This window comes from Varanus komodoensis, unplaced genomic scaffold, assembly GCF_004798865.1.
Source record: "Varanus komodoensis strain SLA01 unplaced genomic scaffold, ASM479886v1 scaffold91, whole genome shotgun sequence".
NCBI lineage: Eukaryota > Metazoa > Chordata > Lepidosauria > Squamata > Varanidae > Varanus > Varanus komodoensis.
Genome location: NW_025336610.1, coordinates 1,585,198 through 1,603,456, shown reverse-complemented (window position 1 = coordinate 1,603,456; position 18,259 = coordinate 1,585,198). Strand labels below are relative to the sequence as shown.

At 55.1% G+C, this 18,259-nt stretch overlaps 1 protein-coding gene across 1 annotated transcript in view; it reads left to right on the top strand.

Annotated features, from left to right (window-relative positions):
* LOC123017332 (disintegrin and metalloproteinase domain-containing protein 9-like) overlaps positions 1-18,259 on the top strand; it is a 52,939-nt gene that overhangs the window by 7,237 nt on the left and 27,443 nt on the right. The window contains exons 3-10 of the mRNA XM_044418608.1: positions 4,291-4,369; positions 5,567-5,643; positions 7,379-7,580; positions 8,852-8,920; positions 9,609-9,680; positions 11,433-11,605; positions 13,665-13,743; positions 16,614-16,771. Of these exons, the coding sequence (XP_044274543.1) occupies positions 4,291-4,369; positions 5,567-5,643; positions 7,379-7,580; positions 8,852-8,920; positions 9,609-9,680; positions 11,433-11,605; positions 13,665-13,743; positions 16,614-16,771 (909 nt within the window). The remainder of the gene's footprint in view (positions 1-4,290; positions 4,370-5,566; positions 5,644-7,378; positions 7,581-8,851; positions 8,921-9,608; positions 9,681-11,432; positions 11,606-13,664; positions 13,744-16,613; positions 16,772-18,259) is intronic.

Sequence of the window (18,259 nt, the reverse complement as noted above, 5' to 3'; positions counted from 1 at the left end):
CCGGCGGCGCCCACCGCTCGCCCGCGGGCACCGCCGGGCCACCTTCGCGCGCTCGGCCCCTGCCCGGGGGCCCCGCCCGCCGCCCTTTCTCGGCTGGCCCGGGGGCGCCGCAGGTGGCCGGCTGTGCCCGCGCCCCCGACCGCCGCAGGCCGGCCCCGGGCGCCCTGGAGGATCGCCCCCTCGCCGCATGGTTCGTGGGGCTGCACCTTTCGCGGGCATTTCCGGACGTTCGGCCGGCATGACCAGCCGCCGGGTTGCTCGGCCTGTGCGCTCGGTGCCTCCCCGCCGCGTCCCGCGGGGCTGCCCTGCGCCTTGGCTCCGGGCGCAGTTCCGCGCGCAGGGCAGCCGGCCCGGCGCAACAGCCCCCGCGCAGCTGGCGGGCCCCTCACCTGGCGAGCGGCCGCCGCAGGGCCCCCCGAGCCGCCCTCGCCCTCGCCCGCGCTTCCCACCGTCCGAAGTTGGGTGCCGGGGACAGGACAGGGCGTCCCGAGTGTGAGCACAGGCTGGGAAAGGTCTCCCCGGGAAATTCAAACCAGGTGGCAGTTTGGCGGCAGGTGAAGACCTTTGCCTCACCTAGCAGCCTGCTTTCGCTTTTGCTTATCCTGTTGAATTGGAGGAATGTTTTAAAGAGAAGCTTCTTGCTGTTTACCTCTTTGCTGTTTCTGTGTAGTGCTTTTAAAATATTTCAGATGTTATTACTGTTACTGTCTGCACTGCCTGTGAAGTTTATGTCAGGTTGGCACAAAGGTCAGTTTGCAACCTGAAAGAATTATGTATGGCTGAATACCAAGTTGGGAGAATAAGCAGGAAAAGGGTGTTTTGCATAATGCAAATATTGGTTTTACTCTTCAGTATATTTCTTTGTAGGTTTCATAGACTCTTCATCAAGATATCTTTACTCAGAAGTAATTGTGCCAGTAAAACTGGAATTGAGAGCTCCTTACGACAGCAAAGTAATTTTCCTTTCAAACAGTTTTTCTTGTCCAAGATACTACCTAAACTGTTTGCAGTTGATGATATCCCTCTAATGTCCTGCTTTCTAGACCTTTTGCACTCTTCTAAGCCATAGCCGCCTATAGCTAAATAGAAACGTGGGTTCAACCACATGTCTTACATGTAGCTGAGACAATTCAAACAAAACTGAGGGTGACTGAATTTTGTTTTTGTTTTAGGAACATAGAAAGAGAGCGAGTCAGAAGGGACATCCTGGGCCATCTAGTCTGACCCCCGGCTCCAGCTGGCTCTGCTCACGACATGCCCACCATGTGCATGTCCAGCCTAACTTTGAACACCCTCACCTTCCACCTCCCGGGGAAGCCCATCCCATAGCCTAGGGGCCCTAACCAGCCCATCCCATAGCCTAGGGGCCCTAACCAGCCCATCCCATACCCTAGGGGCCCTAACCGTCAGGAAGTCCTTCCTGGCTTCGGAATTGAACCTTGGTTCCCTGCCCTCCTGCTCGGTTTGCTCCTGTGTGTTGTGTCCCTCGCTGCTTCCTTGTTGCTGCTGTTGGGTGGCAAAGCAGTTCCACTCCGGTGTGCTCTAACTGGTCCCGTTGCTCTGGGGACTGAAAAACCGTTCGTTCGTTCTTTCTATGGCTGGGACTTTGCTTCTGCTTCAGCAAGACCCGCACAGACTTTAAGAGGTGGCGCTCGTGGCTGGAGGCGCACCGGCACTCATGCCCTGCCTGTGGGTGTCCTGCTGGGAGCTGCCCGGCCGCCTCCTGGACACAGGTGCTGAAAGGGGTGGATCCTTGATCCAGATGAGTCCAGCTTTTCCTGTGTTCGTGATGACAGTCTAGCGGCCTGTTTTTTCTGCTAATTGTACACACTCTTGCCTCCCCAACTGAGGGAAACCCCTGCCTGCACAGTTCAGTTTCGTGTGAACTGGGCTCCACGTGGGGTCACACAGCTCTGCACAGGTGTGTATGAGGGAACTGGGGGGTCCACACTAGGCCTTGGGAGTTGCAGCCCCACCCTCATAAGCGGCGGTGGAAGATGGTGCTGGCACCTGCACAGATCCAGCCCAAGGAGGCCTGCCCTCCAAGGATCTGGTCCCACCGCTTGATGGTACAGAGAGTAAAAAAATAGTTTTGCAGGGACAGGATGAGGGATGCTGCCCTTAATCTGTGGAAAGGAGCTTGGAGTTGTAATGGGCGGGCTGAATAAGGGCCGGCAGTGTGGTGCGGTTGCACAGGTGCAATTTTAAGCTGCATCGCTGGAAGGATGGTTTCAGAATCGCAGGAAGCCTTAGTTCCATTCTGCTCTGCACTGGTTGGACCGTGCCTTGAATCCCGTGTCCAGCATTGGGCATTACAGCTTAAGAGGACCTCAGGTGAATTTGACTCAGGGCAGAGAAGGGCAGCAACACTGATCGGGTGGCTTTCAAGTGAGGCCTGTGAGGAAAGATGGAAAACACGAAGTAGGGCTTGCTCGAAGAAGCGGCGACTTTGTGGGGAAAGAATAGCACTGCCCAAGTACCTAATCGGTTGTTGTAGAAAAGGTGGCTCCAACCTGTTCGTTAGCACCCAAGGCTACAGGACATGACAAAACGAAACAGGCCTGAGTCACAGGGAAGATGCATTGTACTGGTTGAAGATCAGGGGAAACTTCCTAATGATCAGAGTAGCCAAAAATGGAAGCTACTGGGCTCGCCACTGGACGTCTTCAAGTGGAGACTGGGCAGTTCCATGTTGGGGATGCTGTAAACCGGATTCCTGTGCTCAGTGAGGGGGTGGAACTCGATGCATGTGGCCCCTTCCGGCTCCATGATTCTGTGAAGTTCATACGCAGACGTTCCCCATCTGGGTCAGGTAGCAGTGGCCTAGGAGACCGCAAAATACCGTTCTTGGGACTTCATTGTAAATTTGCACCCATTTTATTCTCAAATCTATTCCTTTGTTAACTTCCGCTGCAAATACGTTTATGTGACTTACTGCTGAATGTTTTGTCAAGAACTAGACCCCAGGGTGCCTCCGGCTGTGCAAAAACGGCATGGCAGTGGGGCCAGAGGGACCCTCGGTGAGCGGGAGGCGCTCCCCCACAGCAACCACAGACTTGGATTCTGTGCCTAATGCTGAAATGGACTCGGTCCTCTGGATAGACGAATCCCCAAGATTTGGTTTCCCATCAAAATCGAAGTGCTATGTTGCGGGTTGCAAGAGTGCCCCCGTTCCAGCAGATCAAATGCCCAGCTGTCCGTTGCGACATTCGCCAGCCGCAGGGGCCTCTGGAGGTCATGACGGCAATGGATTTTCCCGAGTGTGAAGTAGCAGGAAACCGTGTTCCAGTTACCTATCAGGACTAGTAAATACGGATGGAATCGCCCTCCGTGCCCGGGTTTAATCCCCTTTCAAGACAACTAGAGGTGCCTCGTCTGCAACAGCTTTCGCCATCCTGCATTCTGTGGGTCAGCTCCCATCAGCTCTGTTCTCTTTCCCCACCTGCCCCATCCAAAAACCCATGGTGAATTCAGAGTGAATGGCTATATCAAAATATCAAAGCAAAATATCAAAGTATTAATTGACCTGTATCTTTCCCCATCTAACTTTAGGTAGATTTGTCTTATAAAATTAAAATGGGAGATGATGACAGAATCGTTCACCTTAAACAGCAGTAAGTAGCAGCTCTCTTCTGCCCCTCTTCTTTTGCGAAAGCAGCGAACGGTGTTGCCCCGGGACTCTTTGGCCCATTAAAGTCCCTGTCCCTGATGGCTCTGGCTGCGTGTGCAGAGCGACTTGGGGTTCCTACTAAGAGAGTGAGAGGAGGAAGGATCCCCACCCCGTTCTGTGCCGCACTCATGGTGGGGCGTGACAGCCGCACTTCGACACCATCGGAACGAAGGTTCGCCTGGAGGGTTGGGTGCAGCGCCGGCAGCGTGTGGCTGGCACCCAGCGCTGTCTGTCTCTCGCATCATGTTGCAGAGAAGTGGTGCCCCCCCCCCCCGCCGGCGGCTGGTGACAAGCCAGGGTGGCGCTTCACGCCTCTGATGAAACTCCCCATAGCAGCCAAAATCAGTGTCTTTCGGATCCTTTAGAGGATCTTGGGTTCTGCCTCGTTTCCAGGAATGCTCCAAACGGAATGGTTACATGTACTAAGTCTTGGTTTGGTTTGGTTTCGCAGAGCAAAAGGGCAGGTCTGAATTAAATTTCGGCAGTGGCGGAGACAGTGGGGGTGCGGTAAAGCTCCCGAGGGTCACGGTGCAGAAATACTGGCCCATTCAGAGCCGGAGGTGCTGCATTCTCCTCGGAGACTGGGCATAGCGCACTGACGTCTTCTTTTCAACTTTCAGATCTTTTATTACTACAAATATGCCTGTCTATACTTACAACGCAAAGGGAGATCTGATTGCAGATTACCCGTATATTCAGGTAAAATTTATCTATAAAGGTATTTATAGAGAAATGGGCATGTGAAACTTGAAAGGCTTGTGGGAAATCGAGGTGTTGGCAGGCTTGGCGCAAGCAGGACATCCATAGCACGGGGCATGTAGGGCTAGGACCATCTCTCTTCCTTGCCAGAAGAGCAGAGGCAGCAACTCCTTCAGCTCTGAGCACACTTTGGCAATTTGAGGAATCTTCCTGGGCATCGCCGGAGCCCGGCTGCCGCGAAAGGCACAGCCGACCACCCGGGACGCGCAGCCCGTCCAGAGGGTGGAGTGCGAGCCGAGGCGGGATCTGGGCTCCAGCGCACGACTCTCCGAAGTGGTCCCAAAAGAAATTTGTAAAGGATCGGTGGAAGGGGTGGTGAATGCTGGCAGGCACCGGGAGAGGTATTTGGGCTGCACTCGTGTTCCCAGGTGCCACATTCCCTGCCTGTCTTCCTTATATCTGGCTTGTTATATCCAGCCTCCTTGGGCTGAGCTGCTAACCCATGCCGGCTTGACAGTTACAGGCACTGGAGAAAGGGGGAAATTCAAAATAATATTTGGCGCAAATTATCCTTTCTGTAAAAGGCAGAACCTGGGAAAATGTCCCACATTTCTTGGGGGCCCCGTTTCTGCCGGCCAGGCCCGGGCAGCCGGTGGCTCTCCGAGTGTGTGGGCTTGTACCTGCCTTCACCCCAGGCACCGGCTCTGCCGGCCGGAGTTCGTGGGAGCCATCCCCAGAAACGGGGGTCTCGAGGGGCCCCGCTTCCCGCCCCGCTGTGGGCAGGTGCTGCTGGCAGGAGCGGCAGAGCGGAGCGCAAGCCCAGCAGGGGAGGGCTGGGCACGCTCCGCGGTCCCGGGCAGGTGCTGGCCTCACCTGCCCCTGCTCACTCGGCCGGCGGGGGGCGGGGGGAGCAGCAGGCAAGGTTGTTCCGTTTCCTGCTGGTCGACGGCTTCAGGTCCCCGGGATGGAAGGGAGCCCTGGCAGGCACCTCCTGCTGCCGTTGTCCGGCACCCGCCACCCGAGTTCGCGATTCGGGAGAAGGGGCCCGCCCCCTTTGCGGAGCCGGACGCGCCTGCTCGCCTCTCGAGCGTGAACCGTGCCGTGGGGCACGGTAAGCACCCTGAACGAGCGGCGTGCGAGGGGAAGCGTGTCCCACCGCGCTCGCATCTGTGCTGAGGCGTGTGTTTGGCCCCGCAGGACAACTGCTACTACAGCGGATTCGTGGAAGGGGCCGGAGACTCCCAGGCCGTCCTCTCGACCTGCCGTGGGCTTTGGTAATGAAGGCCTCGTGCCTGGGCTGGAAGGGGTATGGGCTGGGTTTGCACGAGCCGAGAATGAACCGATGCCGCGGCCGCTGCCTCCTGCTGCCTCTGGTGTGCCGGCCACGCAGCGGCCCATTTTCACACTCGCCCATGTAGGTTGTCACGTCCAAAGCAGGTAAGATGGGGGTTGGGCGTGACTTCCAGACCCCTGCAGCACGCGGCTTGCTCTGGGGTGCTGGGGCGGTTTGGGGGCCACCGCTCCAGCCCCCCCCCCGCTGACACAGAAGGGGCGAGCTGTGCGCATGGAGCCTCGTGCTGCTGTGTGTGGGGTCAGGGAACGGAAAGCGGGAGAGCTGGGGTCCTGCCACAGCATGGGCCTCTCTGTGCCTCTCCTGCGTCGGTGTGGGGACTCCGTGCCAGCCGTCGGGGTGGGGCAGTGCTTGGCAACCCCTGTCGCTAGGCACCCACTGGGGGACACCCTGCTGCTGGGGAGTGGTTTGCCCCACAGCTGCTTGCGCGCCAAAGTGGATCCAGCCCAATGCCTCCTGCGCCCCAGTTGAAGCGGTCACGAAACTTGCCCGGTCAGTCGTGCCGAAAGGAACCCTGAAACTGGCGGCGCGCGCACGCCTCCTGGCACCCCACACAGGCTCTGGGTTCCGGCCGAGCCTCGTCACTCATCGGTCCTGCACGTATGCTCAGAGTTGCCCTTTTCTGGTAACATCTTCACAAGAGTGAAGAGTGAGTCCTTCCCAATCTTGAGAATGGTGCTGCAAAGAGAATGGCCGGCTCATTCCAGAACTCATCTCTGTGCGCTCTAATTGGGCAATCAATTATGCAGAGCCGTTAGCTACATTCCCTTCTTCCAGAAGGGGAAAGTAGACCAGGAAGCAGTCGTGCCAAAGTAGCACATAAGAGCGTGTGCGTAATACAGAATAACCTTTACGTCACCTTTCTAAGAAATGAGTGCAATAAAATGGAAATGATTAAACCATGTGAATAATTAAACACGTGAAGAAATATTTCCTTTGGTATGTGCTGGCCTGCTCACCATTCCCTTTCACTGCATAACCTGGGTTAACTGTGAGAGAGAGAGAGAGAGAGAGCACCTCCCTCTGTCCGTTTGCTCTGCATGAATACTTTCATCGGTGTGCACTTCTATCTCACCCTGGCACAAACCACCACCCTCTTTCTTGAACTAAAGAATCGGGGCCCTGTCGCCGTGGGGCTGCTGCCCTAGCCGTGCGTTTGGCGCCGCTCGCTTGTGCCCTGACCGCCTTCCTTGCTGGCCAGCCTCTCCCCTCGGAGAGCTTCGCCTTCCCACACAGCCGCCTCTGGCCAAGCAGCCGCCTCTCCCCCCCCCCCCCCCCCCCCCCCCCCCCCACCCCCGCCGCCGCGCCCCCCCCCCCGTTCATGTGCAAGCTCTGCGTTGCAGGCGGCCTCGGCCCTGGCAAGGAGCTCGTGTGCTCCAGCGCTTTGAGGCCGCTGCCAGGTGGCGAGCAGCGATCGATCGTTCTCCCGAAGAGCCCCTCGCGGAGCAGCACGGGTGGCGGGGGTCCGCTTGCCCGAATACGCGTGGGAGCAGTTCTGCTTGTACCGGCTGCAGACGCGCTGCTCCGTGTCGTTACGAATGGACGTGTGAACACCGTGGCGAACGGGCAGGCACTGGTGCGTCGGGGCCCGGGCCCGGCTGTTGCGTTTCCTGTCTTGTTGGCCCTAAGTCTCTATTTTGGGTTTTCCCCCTCCCCAGGGGACATGTGGAAATTGGGAGTTTAAGTTATGAAATTGAACCTATTGAGAATTCTCCTACATTTCAACACCTTATTTATCGAAAGACTCCAGAGCCGCGCGAACCTTGCAGAGGGGTTGTTGAAGGCAGAGCAGATTTGACAAGTGAACTCATAGAACTGAGAATGGTTGATGCTGACGACCCGGTTCCTCCTCTCGCGGACGTAAGTCACATTTGGTGCTGTTTGCCTGAACCCGTGGCTTCCGTGGAGGGATTCCGAGAGTTGCTAAAGACGCCAGGCCGTGCTGGGCAAGCTTCCTGGTGTTGGTCAGGAACGGGGAAGGAGGATCCCTTTCTTCTCGATGACCCCGTCTTCGCAAGGCTTCCCCACAAAATAGCTACGGACAGGCTGAGCCCGTCAGGATGTAAGTCCTGACATAAGCTCGATTGCCCGGCTGCTTGGGGAGTTTATGGGCTCTGATCAAAGATCCTGTGAGCATTTCCAAATATAAAAAGGAATGTATTTGGAAAATGTGAAAAACAATGGAAGGCAACAGTCGCTCATACTTGCACACTCAAGTGCACACGTATATACAGAGTCCCAATAAAATCGGTCGGAGTCAACGTAACTGAACAATGTAGGTGTGACCTACCTGAGCAGGGTCTTGGGTTCCAGAGCACATGTTGCTGTTGTACTTCTTGTGGCTACCATGCCCATCTGGGTGGGTCACAGCCAAACGGCATGTTGTTCCGTGCTTCACTGCCGCCCGCCCCGGCTTTTCCAAGGCTAGAACCCTCCACAGGCCTCCGTTCAGAGAGACCTGTTTTCCTTCCATCGCCAGAGATGAAGCTTCACCCAAGTCCCCCGCCGAGTCCAGGAAGCATCTGCAAGCTCCGTACACTCATTCCGGGGCCTAACAAGGAGCAGCAGCATCCATAAGAGTCGCTGGCTCTGACCCAAACGGTTGACTCGCGCTTGGTCGGAGTGGCCTGTTCCAGGATCTCCCGCTGCCGACCAGGCCAGGACAACGGGAGGGCATTCCTGAACACTTTAATGTGGAACCAGAGTGGAGAAATCTGAGGGGATTCCCAGCTTTTGTCAACCAGCCAGTCTTCGTCTAATTTTTGTCAAGCAGCCAGGAAGTCCAGTCTTTTTGGCTGCTCTTCCTCTGAAGTCAAGTAATTATAAGTGCTCCTAAGCAGTCATTTTCTTTTCCTCCCAAATCCATACAGTTCTGCTGTGCAGCCCTCTATTTTTATCAGCACCACACTTCCTTGGCTGCAAAGTTTTTCCGTTTCCTGCTTTGCCATTCCCATTGCGCCCCTCGCTTAATCACGGGGGGAAATACCGTATAGATATATGGATATAGTTGGTTAATAGAGCTTGAACTTCGGCAGGTGGGGCTATCTGTGGTGAGGGAGTGGCTTAGATCATGGTGCATTTGTATAATTATGTCTCCTAGCACAGCTTTCTTTATGTATGTTTCCTTCCAGGAACATGATGCCGATCACTATACATCTAACAGATATCTAGAATATTATGCTGTGGTTGACAGAAGCACGGTAAATGTCATATATAACTATTAGCATAAATGATACCCACAAATTTAGGGTTGTTTGAATCCCAGTTAAGGCAAATTTATTTATTTATGTAAAGTTTTTCTAAAGTTTTACAATAAAGCAAAACACAGCATCATCTTCTATAAAACCCCAAATAAATTAACAATTTGAACCTTAAAATATTGGGAAAATGAAACGGTTTTGGCCTGGCGTTGAAAAGAATAAAGGGTCAGTGCCAGGCGAACCTCTCTGGGGAGCGCATTCCATAACCGGGGCGCCACCACAGAGAAGGCCCTTCTCCAGGTAGCTAATCTCCTAATCTCCAAAGAGGGCTCCCAAATGAATATTGAGAGATAAGCATTGGATTTTTACATTGGGCCACAAATATTCTCCTTGACTAACAAGATGAACGCCCTGAATATTTTATTTAAAGACAGCCATGTGATTGTCCACAGGAGCTGCAGTGGAAAATGTGGGATGGTTAGGGTTTCTTTGATACAGTTCCAAGAATGAACGGAGGCCCGGGCAGTGGTGCAATGTATATAGACATCTCGTATATGGTAGCATAACTTTATATATTGGAACAAAAAACGTGCAAACGAAGAAAAGCTTTAACGAAAGCTCATTTCACTCTGAGGAGCTGTGGCATTTGACACTGAGCTGACCGCCGCCTTCTCCTCGTTTTTTGTAGTTCGTTGCCAATAAGTGCAATGAGACCCGGCTGGTATTGATCATGCTCCTTATGATGGTGGATGTTCACAGTGTGAGTACGTTTTATGAGACCTTGTTGTTGTGGAGTGCTACCGCGCTGTCTCTGACCTGCGGCAACCCTGTGGCGAGGCGTGCATGTAAAAGAATCACACCAAATGATTGCCAGAATTCAGCCATAACCCAGATGGCTGCACCTGCTGGCAACAGACCAGCCCCCTCCTTCCCCAGAGGAACAGCCCCCCCCCCCCCCGCTCAAGGAGCCTCTGCCCAGTGCCCTGCGGGAGGACCCAACCAAACTGGGTGTCAAAGATGGGGAAGTGTGTTGATGATATCACCGTTTTCTTGAAGCGCCCAGTCTAGTCCTTGCCTTTACATTTGAGAATTTGTTTTCACACGAACACATTTTGCAGAAAGCTCTTTTCTCACCGCAGCGCAGAAGCGAAGGGGGAAGAGGGTTGCCCAGCCTCTCTGCAGTGCAGGCAGGGCCGAGCGGTAGCCTGGAGCGCCGAGCCAAGGGACCCCCAGACCTTCCAGGACACACACAGCATTTTGAAAGAAGGGCACTCTGTTTTCAGCCCTAAGCCTGGAACTTGGCCCAGGAAGAAGTAAGAGCAAGCCGAAGGCTCTGGAATTCGCTCTGAGGTTCACCTGGAAGGAAGGACATGCAGCTGCCGAGGCAGAGATCAAGTTTATTAACGGGGAAGGGATAAGAGGACGTGCGAGAGCAGGGGACCTTCAGAACGCGCTCCAGGCGAAGAGCAAACCTATCCTTGTAGGTCTTCCTGTGGGACAGGACTCAGAAGCATGAAAGCAAGTTAGAGCATGGAGCTCCTTGACTCCCCCTTCTTTGCTCAGACTCTTGGCAATCCAGAGAAGATTTCATTGCTCAACTACCAAGGATTCCGCATCCGATAAAGAGGGTAGATGTGCAGCTAAACTAATCCAGTCCCGGTCAACTGATCCATGTCCTGGCCTGAAGGATCTCCAGAGAGTAGATCCATAAGCGGTTATGTCCTTGCATGTCACCGCAGCTTGGCCAGATGTCTGGAAGAGCCGAAATGTTCATATACATTGTCAGCAGAAGGATGCTGATAATGGCATTTTTAAGGCGGTTGAGGCCCTGCTATGGATGGGGCTCACTTTTCTTTTCAGCCATCAATGGAAAGGCATCCGTTTCCGACGGCAGGCTGACCATGTCCAAGCACGCACGATATAATCAGTACTTACTGATTATAATCAGCAATTACACTTATAATTACGCTCACCAATTGCTGATATAATCAGCAGTTACACTTGTTAAGAAAATAAAAGAGTAAGGTATCTGTTGTAAAAAAGTCAAGAAAAAAGTCGTAAATGACTGATGCGGATGAGTGAGCTGAGCTGGGACCAGAGCAGACGGTCCCGAAGGCCGTGCGCGGGGCTCTTGATGTTGCCAAATAGCGAGCACAGGGTGTAGCCGGGAAGCGGACTTCCCACATCCAGTGGGAATGGGAGGTGGGGCAGAGTGCTGGGGGCAAGCACCCCCTTCTGCAGGCGGATGGGGCATCCTGGGAAGCCGGCGCTTTGCCCTCTAGGCTCGCCTGCTGCCTTTGGGTGCTGAGGAGGAAGCGATCCCTTTGCGGGTGCTGGGCCACGATTCAGCTGCCAGACTGAGCTGGGTGGGTGCAGAGGGGATCGTCCAGCCTTTGCCTGCGGAACCAAAGCGCCTTGGACCAGCCTGCCCCCCCCCCCCCCCCCGTCAGCTACCAGTCCGCAATACCATGAATTTCATTCAAGGCAATGATTGGGCTTTCTCTGTTTCCAGGTGTTTTTGCCGTTAGGTCTCCGTATTTATTTGGTTGGTCTGGAACTGTGGACCGAGAGAGACTACATACCAATCAGCAGGAAAAATCTTGGCACAACTATGAACGCATTTTACAAATACGCGCATTATGAGCTTCGGCACCGTGTCCATTTTGATCACGCTGCCATAATTACGTAAGACTCCTCCACTCTTTCCCATTTCAAAATGCCTGATTCACACCTGATTTTTTTTCTTTCCAAGCAACGACCAGCCCTTAGGGAAACCTGCTGGTCCTCTCTGTCGCCCTTATGGCTGCTGAAATCACCAGTCAGAGACTGGATGCACGCAAAAGCAGAACCGCGTGGCGGCCCCTGCTGTCGGGGACGTCCTGCTCCGTGTGTCCACTGACACGTCCGCAGAGCCTTGCTTGCCTGGCGCTTTTAACAGGGCGGGTTGCACAGGGCGGGCCGCACCCAGCGCCTTCCTTTGGCGCTGGCTCACCATTCAGCACGATGCTCACAGCGTCCTCTTCCGCAGAGCCTTGCCGCGCCCGCAAGCTGGCGGGACAGTCCAGGAGGCATCCGGCAGCCAGCCAGGGGCCCCGGGAGCTTGTTCGCCAAGCGTGAGGCGGCTGGCCCCTCCTGTGCTCGCCCTCCACACGTGCCGGCTGAGCATGGAGGCTCCGTTGCGCCATGGCAATGGATTGTCCTAAATCTACGGCCCTGCGGTTTCCATGCTCTGCCTGCTAGGAGAATCGGATTTTAAAACGTGCGTTTGCCCCCTCTCTCACATGGTTTATAATTTTATACAGTCGCTTCCTTAGAACTAACGCCATTTCTTCTCAACTTGTACGTATTTACATAAATGGATCTTGCGGGCACATCATAAACCTCTGATGTTTCCAGCTTATGGAAATCGATCTTGGAAAGTTTGGTGTTGGAACAGCAGCCCTGTGGGGGCAGGACCCCAGTCAGTTTGGAGTAGGGATGTGCAAGGATTCTGACTTGGTGGAGGGCATCTCTCGGATTCCCCCCCCCCCCCCCAGCTCTGCTCCCTGGGCTCTGGACTGTTTCCTCTCGGTTCTCAGTGTCCTTGCGAGTGTCTGCCAGGAACTGAGTCCCTGACTTGCCATCCTCGAGCGTGTGGTGCGTGTTGCAGGAGGTTTCCGGGGCGTGCAGAGTCTGCGGGCTGCATCTCGGCCCGGCTGCCTTCTGAGCCAGGGCCGAGCACAAGAAAGAGGTCCCATGAGTGCAGGAGAGCCAGGTTCTGGGAGCATTGTGAGACTTCCGTTCTGCGAGCAGAGGAGAGGAATCGTGCTGGAGGCCTCCGTGCCCGGAGGCAGGAGCCACTCTCCCCGTCTAGCGCAGACGTTCCTCGCACTGTGCCGACCACGCGTGGCGCTTGGCCCCTTGCGCACACACAGCTCCTTGCCCGGAGGGGCTTGTGGTCCAGGGCCTGGGGTGCCCTGGTGCGGAGAAGGTGCGGGGCAGGCACAGTGCGCACGCTGAGTCCGTAGCCACATGGAGCTCTCTGGCGTGCGTAAGGCGGGAAGGGGACTCAACCCCGGGACCAAACCTTCTGCTCTTGTCCTGCCGGCCTCCTGCCACTCGTTCTGCACCCTCAGAATAACTGGCGGAGAGGTGACTTCAGGCGCTCCCTTGCCTGGGGTGGGCCTATTTCTTCAGTCCTGTTACTCTTCCTTCCCGCTCCGCCTAACTCCAGTGTAACTCTAAAGAAGAGCAAGGGGCGCTGCCCGTCAGCTTGGGCTCCGAACGGCACTGCAGGTTCTCCTGGCTCGGGAGCGTGGTCCAGTTTTAATCCTGGTCCAGCTCACCTCCCCCAGATTTCATTTACTTTTTTGAAGCTTCGCTGTCCTGCCCTTTACAATGTCTCAGGGCAGTAATACAACAAAATAAGATGAAGCATCCAAATGGTCATAGATAAAATCCAATCTCAAAATACTGCTATTTAAAATAATGGGAAAATAAAAAGGGTTTGGTCTGGCGCCGAAATGAAAAGTGGGGAGCCCGTTCCAGAGCTGTGGCGCCACCACCGAGAAGACCCTTCTCCGGGTCGCCACTCTCCCGATGTCCTTCAAAGAGGCCTCCCGAAGAAGGGCCTCCGCTCCACATCTGGGGGACCAGGAAGGCGAGAACGAGACATTCAAACCAAGAAGTGTTTTCATACCCTTTTATCTCATGTCCGTGGGTTGTTGCGCCCCGAAATGTGACCCAGTCTTGTGTTCTGCTCCAGGGCTAAAGGGGACCCTGCTGGACTCGCCTGGGGAGACCGGTTCTGCCTTCACTCCCACGTTTCAGTGTCTGCCGTGCGTGTAGGTGATTATCACTCTCGTAACGCCTGTGCTAGCAATGCGTCTCTTAAATTCTCTGGCTGCTGTGGAGGGGGCAGAAATAAGGTGGCTCCTGGGCGCACACTCCGTGGGCTTTCCCACCAGTTCCGCCACCCCTTTCCCATCAGGAAAGTCCGTGAAGGAAGACAAGACGGGTGGCAGCGAGTGCCTTGTAATCGTTAGTGCTTCGCCTGCTCTGCCGCAGAATATTCTAAATGCCCGAGCCCACTGCTCCTCTCGGGGTCCAAGCGGGCCAGGACCAAGGCAAGGGCCTGCTTTGCAGAGGCTGGAGCTGCAGGAAAGTGCGGAGCAAACTCGGAGAGCAGGTGGCTCCGGCCAGGAATAAGTCGGAGAGCCTGCCGCTGTAGGGCTGGCAGCAGCCCCTTGCGACAAGCCGTGCTTGTTTGGGGACGTTTTGATGAGGGATTTTCCCGTTCGGCTGCATCATAGATCAGCAGGCGGCGTGTCTGAGGCCACGTGCCAAGAGCACACTGTGACCGAGGAACGAATGAGCGTCCCGGTGTAAACACAGCTGTTGTGGCCAGAGGACCCTGAGAGCGGATGTGTCTGTTCATCTTTTGCAATTCATCTCAAGCAGTTTCTGCACGATCCAGATCTGATACGAGAGCACAGAAGAAATGCAACAACGCACAATTGTGAACAATCAACACCCATTTTGAAAATGTGTAAAGTTTAGTTCCAAGAGCGCTGCTTTGACAACAATACGATATTTCATCTGTGTGGCATTGCTAAGCATGTAGGCAAAACAGCAGCGAAGGCCACAAGTTTGTTCTTTTGAGGACAGACATAGGATCCCGTGAGAACCGAAGTCTGCTTCCATGAGAACCAATTACTATTATTGTGTTATATTCTGCCATTTTTCCTCCTGTGAGGAACTCAAGGCAGCTTACAGTGCCCCATTTTATCTTCACAGCAACAACCCTGTGAGGTAGGCTAGGCTGAGAGAGAGTGACTGGCCCAAGGGCACCCAGGGAGCTCCATGCCAGTGGGGACTACGGCCTGGCCCTCCCGGTTCCTCCTCTCTCGGCCACCCCACACGGGCTTCCTGTGCTCGCTTCTGGAATTCACCGAGCGGCTGAGTCAGAAGGGGCTGGGGAGGCCATCAAGTTCAGCCCCCACCAGTGCGGGACACCAGTCACACCATCCCAGCGAGATTGTTGTCCAGTTGCCTCCCAAGTGCCTCTGGTGCGGGGGAGCACGCAGCCCCTCTTGGCAGCAGCTTCCACTGTCAGGAAAGGCTTGCATTTTGCATCTCAGATACAAGGTGTTTTTAGTCATGGTCATGTCACTCCTTTCTGCAGAACTGATTTTTTAAATGATAAGTTGTTATTTTTTAAAAGTTCTCAGCTATGATTCGGGAGCAATATATTTACCTTGTAGCTTGCCAGCTTTTCTGTGAGCATGTCCTTAAGTTCAACCTCTCAAACCTCCTGCTTATTTTTTTTTTTAATTCTGTACGTTCACTAATTCGCAGCTTTCTTATCTAAAGCCTTTTGTTAGCCTTTCCTGACTTCCGCTATGAGAAGCTAATCTCTCCCGTGGCAGTCCGCCATGTCAGGGAAAGATGCATGCGAAAGCCGCCGCTCGTCAGCACAAGCGCTTTGAGCAGAAAGCCTCGCTCGAATCGGGCGGATTCATCCGGTGGACGGGACTCTGCCTCATTAATCTGTTTGCTTCTCTGTGTGGATTGCAGTTGAGGATTTAGCAGTGTGTGGGAGCGCGGTGGAGCCCCAGGAGCCCCGTGTTTGGGAGAGGTGCTTGCAAGGCATCCTGTTGCGCAGTGTGGCACAGGCCGGGGCTTCCCGAGGCGGGTGCCTGTCCCACGAGGCAAGACGGGAAGACGTGCTGCCCGGAGGACCGGCAAGGCCGAGGGACGCTCGAGAGGCGGTTTGCTGGGGCAGGAGTAGGCGGCCCTTTTGGCCCATGGACACGGGGGTGGTTGGGAAAACGGCTCCCCCCCCCAGCGCGAAATGCCTGGGTGCAAGATGGAGGCGGGAGTCATCCCTGCACGTTAACGGCTTTCGGCAAGAACAGGAACCCCTTTCCCCGAGGAGCTTCCTTGTCTTTACCCCAGGCCCAGAGCAGCCCACTGAATCCTCCTTTTCTCTCTCACCCTGGATCACCTGCCCTAGATGCACTCCCCACCCTGCACACACACACACGGGGGGGGGAGACCCCCCATCTCCCTCTGGATCGCAGCCCTGTCCTGGCTCTGAGGCCCAGCATGTAGCCCAGAGACTTTCCTGGGAGATGGAGACAGCTGCAGCCGGAGCCGGGGTCAAGAGCGGGGGGCACAGACCCCTCATTGCCACCTCTGTGTTGGGTCAGCCGGGCCTTGCCCGTCCCCTAGCCGAACCTGCCCCCACGCAATCGCACACACGACTCTGCCAATCCAGCCTGTGGAGACGCGTTGTTTGGCTCGAGAAGTAAACGTCCCGTTTAGCCTCACCGTTAGCCTGTCCTGATTCTGGTCTGAGCAGATGGTGAAGGTCAGACCAGAAAAGAATGCCCACCAGATCGTTTTGGTGCTGCTTGAATCCCACCCTGCACTTTCCCCGTTTTTCATTTTTGTGCTGCTTTGGTCTTGTGATGTCTTCACCTTGACCCTTGAGGATAGGGCGGAGCAGAAATGTGCAGAGGAATGAGCAGAAATGGGGCAGGGCAGAGCCCCAGTTACCTCCGTGGGGTCAGTGGTGGTCACAAAGGCATTTTCTGGCAGCTTTTGCCAGAAGCACGGGTACAGTGCCGAACCTGCATCGATTGAGAGAGCTCTGCGTCTTTCACGGCCTCTTCACTGCCATCCTTCCTTTCCTCTGACTCGCCGCAAACAGACGCACGTGGACCCCGAGTCTGATGCCACGGTCATGGCGCACGAGCTGGGCCACTCGTTTGGCTTTGGGCACGACGACACGCCAGCCGGCAAAGCCCGGGGCTGCGACTGCGGCTGCTCCATGCTCGGCAGCTGCCTCATGGCGGCGGCAGGCCCCGGGTGAGTATCGTTCTGCTTAAAACGTATTTTATAATGTTAATGTGTTCTATATTTTTAGTGTTTTATGTTTTAACTGATGCTTTGTAAGCCGCCCGAGGCTTCGGCGAATGGGGCGGCATAGAAATTTTTAAATCAATCTATCAATCAATCTGCAGGCAAGCGAAGACTAATGTGAGCCCCCTGCTTGCCCGCAACCCCTAAGTGGCTTCTTTCCTCTCCGTGTTTCCTTCCCAGCCCTGACGGTGGTGGGTTCAGGGGGCCGTTTCAAGGGGATAAATCTGCGTTGGGTTCTTTCTGCGCCACTCTCAGCTGGCCCAGAAAGGACCTTCCTGGCCACCCCTCGGGGAAGGCAGAGCAGGGTTCGGGGAGGGGTGAGGCAACGGGGGGGGGGCAGCCGGCACTCGGTGTCTCCTGCGTCCTCGCCTTCCTCCCGTGACGCACCATCGGGAGGCCGTGGAAACGGTCGTCCCGCAAAAGCGCCCGCAGGAGGAGCAGGCGGGCGAGGGCCACCCCTGCCGGTTGCCCTGCTTCACCGGCTGCTGCAGCTCCAGGCCAGGTGCTTCTGGGCAGCACAGGCAGATGGGCCCCGGGAAGCCTGAGGGCTCGGCTGGTGCCCTTCGGTCTGACACAAGTGGGGTTCTGCAGGAGCTGGGCTCGCTCGCGCTCCTTTTGCCGAGGCTTGTGCACTTCGCTTCCTCTGATGTCCTGCCTGGGGAAGAGCCAGTGCGGATTTTGTGTACTGGGAGAATAATGGCCCAGCGCGCCCAGAGCAGCATCCGGGTGGTGACTTTTCTTGTGAAGAAGCAGCAGCACTTACGATTTCTGAAGGGCGTTCTAAAGATTCATTAAATTGCAAAAACACGGGTTAATGGGCTGCGCGGAGCTCTCTCTCTGGCTGGATTCTGCCTCACTGTGCCAGCGGGGAAGAGCATCCAGCTAAGCTCAGCGCACACACAGGCGGGTCATGAAGAGTGCACACACACCTCAAGTTCCGTCGCAGGTTTCCTTGGGACAAGAATAGCAATTTGCACACGATTTATATCAATACTGCCTGGTAATGATATAAGTTAATACAGTTTTATGGAGACCATTGTATAGTATAATATTTCATATATGTATATATAGCTTACAATTTTAAATCTAAGCAGTTCAACTAGAAGTGACAGCACTGGCCTTAGCAAGGTGGCAGCTTTCAGGCGGGCGATGCTTTGTCAGGAGAGTAGCTGGAAAACTGGACATGATTTGTTCGGTAAGCCGCCCCAAGGCTTTTTGCGAATGGGGCAGCATAGAAATGTTTTAAAGAAATAAAACTGGACCTCCAGCCTGCCCACCTAAACGCAACACCTGCGCGTCCACGTCACAGCACGGAGTAGGTACCTTACCTTTGCTCCCAGGTGGCAAAGTGAGTCCTCCTGCCTCGACTGGGCAGTAGCGCAAGAGTCCTGCAGCAGCTACTCCCAAGGAGTACCTTCTCGGCTTAGATCCTGA